This window comes from Zingiber officinale, chromosome 8B (genome assembly GCF_018446385.1).
Source record: "Zingiber officinale cultivar Zhangliang chromosome 8B, Zo_v1.1, whole genome shotgun sequence".
Classification (NCBI taxonomy): Eukaryota; Viridiplantae; Streptophyta; class Magnoliopsida; order Zingiberales; family Zingiberaceae; genus Zingiber; species Zingiber officinale.
Window position 1 is genome coordinate 19,509,613 of NC_056001.1, and position 7,196 is coordinate 19,516,808.

A 7,196-nucleotide genomic window follows, 5' to 3' on the forward strand; every position below is an offset into this window, starting at 1 on the left:
TAAATCGTGAATGCCATAATTTAGAAGTGTAATTCAGACATAACTGAATCTTCTTCATAGAGTTCGATAAGCCTGAAAGGCTTCTTTTTATCACAAACTGTTTTTTTTTTGTTGTGTCAATACAATGTGAATTCAAATCCGAACGCATCAAAGCAGCAATATACTACGCATACGTATCTGGAAAGCCATGACTTGCCTTAATCTACAACAGCAATCTTCCCTCACAAATGCCAGTAAAAGGTACGACGGGCAAAGCAGCTCCATTTTATATGTCAGCGGGAGCCTTTAGCCTTATCAACCTTCGAATCCTATCCTTATCCGTGTTCTCCAACATCCCCTGAAATGAAATGCATGTGAAATGGAGATGTTACAATCACAATCATTCAAATGAGGCTACACGAGGTCATTTAAATAGAAACATGTAGGAGTTTGCATGGCTATTTTTTAGTTAACTAGTCTTTTTCTTTTTTGTGCACTCTTCATAGTGACAGGAAATAAAGGCATGATTTAAATACTGTCCTACCTTCCAAATAATCTCGTCCAAGCACAGGCATATCTTCCCATAATGATCAAGGAATAGCCGCTCACTTGGAGGTTTTCCGCACACATCCTTCACCGATGATGTGATAACAAAAATCACTTCTGCCACTAGAAGAAATCAAATACAACAATTTACGACAACCGCTAATGACTTAAGTTAACCATAATCCATATGCTTATTGGACCCAGATACTCACAAGCAAGTTCATCGTACTCATCCTTGCCAATCACATAGATGCAAACATCGCCAAGCATTGTGTAGACGACAAACACAGATCTAAAGAAAAGGGAGAAGTTAACTTTGCGTGGGAGCAGCAAAACTGAAGCGCAATTATAATGCAGTAAACAGAAAAATGCATCTTCAATCCACCTAAGATGATGTTAAATTATCACAGAATAACCTGCAAAGACTGGTAATTAAAAAAATCACATTGCCTTCATCAGTACCTTGGCAAAGAACTATAAAGGACATTAGAAGATAGTATTTTAATAAAACAAGTGACAATAACAAACCCCCTTCATCGTGTGCTGTGCTTGATGGTACAAAGTACAAAAAATGTGATGTTCAATCTACTGTGAACATGGATCCAGGAGCAGCTGAGAGAATAAACACAATTGATGGCCTAAATGACTTGTTATATGACCTTAATCCTAATTAGTGATTGTTTATCTATGTGTATACACCCTCACAACTTGTCCACTGTTTTTCAGTGTTGGATCAAACCATAGCGCCAATAACCTCCTCTTAGAAGTTTCTATCTCATGAAAGCCAAAAAACTTTAGATTCACTTTCTTATGACAACTATTTATCATTCTTCTCAAGGCTCGTCTTTCAATTCCATTTTTTATCACAGCAAGAAGATCAAATACTGGCATTCAGCGAAACTGGCATTCTTCTCAAGTCTTAAAAAATTATCCTACAAAAATCAATAGTCTCATGCATGACACTTATTCTGGCATTCAGCGAGATGTTTAGCATGCTTTGATAACTCGAATTAATATTTTAATTCAATTTTCCAATTAATATAGGTTTATATTTAGATAAACAAATAAGTGAAAGCGGATTAAATGAGGGGTCTTGGTAATTACCAATACTGCATGCAAACTACTTTGGAAAGCAAACCACATAATGTGTTCTATTTCCAAGATATCTTCTATTAACCAAAGGCTACAGAAAAAATATGCAAATGATAATTGATTAATTTTTCACATGGAATTTGACTAGTGCAAAAAAAATTACATACTTGTGAGAAGCAACAAGGAGTTCTTCATTTTTGGTTCCTTTAAGATTCTCTGCACCTAGTTTTACTAGAAAAGATCGCCAATGTAGTCGCTCCTCAGATGGAACTCCATGAAAACTGCAGAAATTTCAAACTAAAAAGCATTAGTTTCAATGCAGGATTGAAAATGTAAATAAATACCTGTGCTTATCCATTACTGAGACAGACTACCACACACTTGGAAATCAGACAGCATCTACAGTTGGAAGCACAATCAAAAAGAAAGAAGTTAAGAAATCCATAGCAGAAAATGTAAACATACAGCATCAACAGTTGCAATTTGTCTATTTTTATTCTTTCAAGTGACAGAAAAAAAATAATGCAGGCCATAGGATGAGATCTATAAACTTTTCCAGTAATTAATACAATAAGGAAGAGAAGTTCCTACATATATTCCATTATTCACAATTGTTTGAGAGAAAGGGTAAACACTTAAGTTGATATCTGGATCCAAATGGATAAGTTAAACAGATACTGAAATTGAAGGTGTTGAAATATTTGCAGTGATGAGAGTTTCTTCATACTTTGAAAATCTGCACAAATTTTCAGAAAAAAATATGAAATACTGTGGATCAAATAGCTGGTACAGCTGATAAAAGAGACCTTGCAGGAACCAAAGACCCTGTTAAAAACTCAAGTAGAGGGTGCTGAAGGTCCCTTTCTCATCCAGTCTTACCTACTTCAGTTATGGCAGAAAAAAAACATGTTTGAAGAAAATGCAATGAAAAAATTGTTTCGGAAATAGAGCAACAGACAAGGAAAAGAATGGAACTCATATATCCTCATTAACCTTCTTTGTATCTTTGTCTTGTTAACTTGTCATTTGTCCCACAAACATATTTTCTAGACATGACTTTGTAGGACACCACTACAAGTGAACAAAAGTGAGACTCGCCAAGTAAAACTTAGAACCTATATATATATTAAAGCATCAACTAAGATGGCAAACATATTCTAAAACTAGGTGGACATCTTTATGAAGAAAATTTTAGACAAGACAAAAGGATAATATCCAAAAACAGAAAACTTCAAGAATTAGTGATTGTATGAATTAAATGAAACCCATGAATTGTACCTCCAAAACTTAAAGGAAAATTCTATAAAACCGTAATTAGACCTGTCATGTTATATGGAGCTGAATGTTGGATTATGGCTAGAGCACATAAGCAAAGGATAAAAGTTGCAGAGATGAGGATATTAAGGTAGATGTGTAAACATACGAGAATGGACAGAATAAAAAATGAGAGCATTAGAGAGAAAGTCGGAATTGCATCTATTGAAGAAAAACTCTGAGAGTCACATTTAAGATGGTACGGGCATATACTTAGACGACAATAAATGCTCCAGTTAAATGAAACTATGACAAACACGCATATCAAACGAGGAAGAGGAAGACCAAAAAAAACTTGATTAACAACAATAAAACAAGATAAAATTTATTTAAATATAGATAATGATATAGTAGGAGATAGAGCTTAATGATGTAAAAAGATCCATATAGCCAACCCCATGGGATAAGGCTTGCTTGCTTGCTTGTTGTTGTTGTTGTGTTGTGAAACCCCATGAATTAAGCATCAAGTAAGATGGCAAGTGCATCCTAAAGGTACAACTCTTAGGTAGCACTGTGGTCTTTATAACATTCATAGTGAAAGTTCAAAGACAAGACACAAGGAAAATATTCAAAAACTAAGGATTTCAAGAAATTAGTTAGTTAACCAGGATAAAGAACGTAAACAAGGGGAAATCTACAAAGCGAGATTTTGTCCCCATAAATTATGCCTACGAATAATGTGATCAGGAATTCTTCATTCTTCTTCGACTCACTCACATCACATAAACAAAAAGACATTCTATTGACATGCCCCAAAGTAGATCACGATTAAAAGCCGATGTTGAGTATAAAATCTACACAATTATTCAACGGCATGCAACTTTCCAGTTCTTTAGAACTACTGCTAATATTAGATGAATGCAATACGAGCGAAATTAAGCAGGATGGCCACAAGATATAATGGTACTTTTAATTATTCTAATGTGTCGCGATTCGATCATCCTAATAGATCTAACACCATTAGAAGCCTCCGCAGGAGGCCATACATGAACAAAATACTAGATACTGACTGAAGGACGAAAGATCTGAGATATTTGTTCAAATTCAAAAAGGATCCGAACGGTAGAAGCAGAGGAAAAATGGTTTACGGAAGAAGTAGGACAAATCGGAGAAAGAGCAGCGTACCGCTCGACTAGGATGTTGCCTTCGGTGTTGGTGAAGAGAACTGCCAGAATCATGGCGCAGATCTAGGGGATCGATCAAAATGGGACGGGAGGCGACTCCTCTCACCGATGGCGAAACGGCTCTCTCTGCACCTCCTCCGCTCCTTTCTCCGTTTCTCGTGTTCTGTGACCCTGGTTCCGGAAGGCACACGAACGGGCTTTGGAAGAATGGGCTGCGCGCTGTCGGGCCAAGGCCTTCTCCCTATTAGTTATGTGCAAAAAAGTCAAGTATAAAAAACATCACGTCGCCTGAGAGATTCGAACTCTCGCGGGGAAACCCCATGTACTTAGCAGGCACACGCCTTAACCACTCGGCCAAAGCGACTGTATGTCTTATTTTTGTTTTAGTTTTTAAAGTATGTTTAAATTATGTTTTGTTTAATTTGACTGACTTTATGTTTTTTCTTTAATGTGAAAGAAACTCAAAATGTGATAACTCAGTTTAACGGCCCGAGAAATTTACACAAAGGTAGGATGATAGTTTGTAGAATTGTGATCCTACATAGAATTGATTTAAGATTATGATTGAATTGATCAAGATCAGATTGATTGAAATTGGATCATAGAATTGTACGATCCTATCAAAAACCTTTAAAATCTTATCATACATAACTAAAAATTTCATTTACATATAAATAGATAATTAATTTGTATATATATATATATAAAATCATTTAGACTCAATACCTCGTATTGCATTACTATATGTACAAATTTAAATTAACTAATAATTTAACTATCATTTTTACCTAGTAATAATATTTATATTTTTATATCATAAAATGAAATAATATAAAACTTTTATTAACACAATAATAATAACACATTCAATATCAAAAATATTCCCTTGGTTTATAAGATGATTCAATTTAATGGGCAACAAAACTCTAATGTACATAACAGAAGTTATTAAATCCTTTGATTCAAATATGAACGCTGGAAATAATCTTCTAAAGACTAGTTGATGTCATACAATAGACATCCAAAAACTCATCATTTTGGAGAAAAGAAATGACAAAATGTTATTGATAAAAAAATTAACTAAAAAATAATTAAACATATATTTAAATAATTTAAAATCCTAATAAGATGAAAAAAAATGATAATAAAAAAGATAAAATCTTTTGGAGATCCGAAAAGGATTTAAATAATATTTTTTGGGTTTGAAATAGGGTGGTTAAGGATAAACTTTGAAATTTATTAAAGATCTCTGAACAAATTTTGATTTGATATATTATAGGCTCCGTGGTTCAATATGAGTTAAAAAGTTATGACCTCTCTTAAACTTCCACTAATCCTATTCTGATCATATTACGATCCTATTGATTCTGTTCCGATCCTACTGATTCTATTCAGATCCTACCGATTCTGCTGCAATTCTACTGTAAAAATCGATTCTACACGATCCTAAATTGATTTTGAGTTTTTGGATCGTAGGATCATACGATCCTACGATCCGGATAGTGATTTTGCAAACCATGGGTAGGACTGTCAAGCTCCAAAATGCTTAAGATTATATTTGAAAATTCAAGTCCAGATAAAGTTAAAATAAATTAATTTGTTAAAATAATTATTTAAATTTAGCTTAATTTATTATTTTAGAGTTTGAGTTTAATTTGAATTGAATTTGATTAAGAGATATCAAACTTTCCATTCACATTCTAAATTTATTTAATTGATTATTTAGTTTAATAATAAAATTTATTTTAATCCTTTAAAAATTATTTATTTATTTAATATATTAATAAGTATTAATGAATTGAATGAATCGAACGGCAACCAGTGAATTATTAATGAGTTGACTTTATTATCAATTTTAATCATCAATCGCTTGATGAAAATAAGGATGATACGGTTCTATGAGCCTACATAACATTAAACAAGAAAAAATAAGTTAGAATGATAGTCAAGGGTTCTTCAATGTACCCACTCCAACGCTCAAATTAAAAAACGAAGAAGAAGAATATTAAAATTTTGATGTGTGTATATGTCTGTAACTTGGATGTCGAAAAGGATTATCTTTTATAGGATGACAAGATACTCTTTCTTCCGTTCCAACCTCGACGTTATTATTATTTAATTTTTTAAATAATACAAGAATTATTCACACGGCTGTCTTTTTCTCGAAATAATATGAAATTTACATAATGGTTATCTTTTTCTCGAAATAATTCAAGATTTACATAATAGTTTTTCTTTTCCTGAAATAATATGAAATTTACGCGCCGATTATTCTTTTCATAAAATGACCTTACATTCTACGTCGAGACACCAAGAAGACAAGAGACCAAGGAGTCGAAATGCGCCCAAAAAGCTTAGATGCGTCTAAGAAGTCAGGGTGCACCCGAGAAGCCAGAGTACACCCGAAAAGTCAGGATGCGTTTAAGGAGTCCAAATGCGCCCAAGAAACCGGAGTGCATTCGAGAAGTCAAGGTGTTCCTAAGGAGCCAAGGATCAAGGTGTTCCTAAGGAGCCAAGGATCGACTAGATTTTCCCTGTGTGGGAACCATCATCTTAGCAAAGGTCGTCAACTTCTCTTATCTATGTAACACCCACTAATTACCCTCCCAATCAATCTGCGTTCAAAGTTATTCATTTAAGTTAATAAATTATTTAAGCTTATTCAATTAATTAGTCTTATACGTATTAAATGAGCATAAATAAACTTTTACCTAACTGAACACAAATTTATTCACAAATATTCAATTTATCAAACTGAACACAAATTTATTCACAATATTCGATTCATTTACCATTCTACTTGAGCAACACAGTCATGGGAGGAAAGCTTTAAATTATCATGAACCCGGCCTTTGCCAATGTTAACCATGCAACGAACCATAAAGTTATGATTTCTAACAGGTTGGCCTATGAACAGATTGATAGAAACGTTGAGGGCGAACAAATCACCTTATACCACCATGATTTCTAATTGTCTAGAGAAGTAGGCACTGAGGAACACTAACTACTAACCCTGTATGTTCATATTAAGCGTCCGATAGATTATTAAGATCAATAATGATTCAAGAATTCATAATTCAGCATATAATCTATAATATGAATAAACAGACTGCATAGATGATAAACAAGCAATAAGCATCA

The 7,196-nt window shown here is 33.5% G+C and overlaps 1 protein-coding gene and 1 non-coding gene across 3 annotated transcripts; both read right to left on the minus strand.

Moving 5' to 3' along the window:
- Positions 1–4,268, minus strand: LOC122016415 (TSET complex member tstD-like). Of its 2 annotated transcripts, XM_042573710.1 has the most exons (6): positions 4,057–4,268; positions 1,999–2,016; positions 1,785–1,898; positions 738–817; positions 524–648; positions 1–337 (listed from the first exon to the last, which is right to left on the minus strand). In XM_042573710.1, exons 1-6 carry the CDS (start codon positions 4,107–4,109, stop codon positions 266–268), a joined length of 462 nt encoding a protein of 153 aa, XP_042429644.1. In that variant the 5' UTR covers positions 4,110–4,268; the 3' UTR covers positions 1–265. The 2 variants fall into 2 exon arrangements, with proteins under 2 accessions (XP_042429644.1, XP_042429645.1); XM_042573711.1 differs by lacking the exon at positions 1,999–2,016 and having other exon boundaries at positions 4,057–4,264.
- A 69-nt stretch (positions 4,269–4,337) lies between these two features.
- On the minus strand, positions 4,338–4,419 carry TRNAS-GCU. The gene has a single exon. It is a non-coding gene; the product is annotated as a tRNA-Ser (tRNA).
- Between the last annotated feature and the right edge of the window lie 2,777 nt (positions 4,420–7,196).

Excerpts from the sequence above, each read along its gene's own strand:
- LOC122016415 (XM_042573710.1), bottom strand. The coding sequence starts at position 4,109 with ATGATTCTGGCAGTTCTCTTCACCAACACCGAAGGCAACATCCTAGTC. Across the intron at positions 818-1,784 it reads CTCCTTGTTGCTTCTCACAA|ATCTGTGTTTGTCGTCTACA; the intron begins GTATGTAATTTT and ends CCTTTTCTTTAG. Across the intron at positions 338-523 it reads TGGACGAGATTATTTGGAAG|GGGATGTTGGAGAACACGGA; the intron begins GTAGGACAGTAT and ends ATTTCATTTCAG.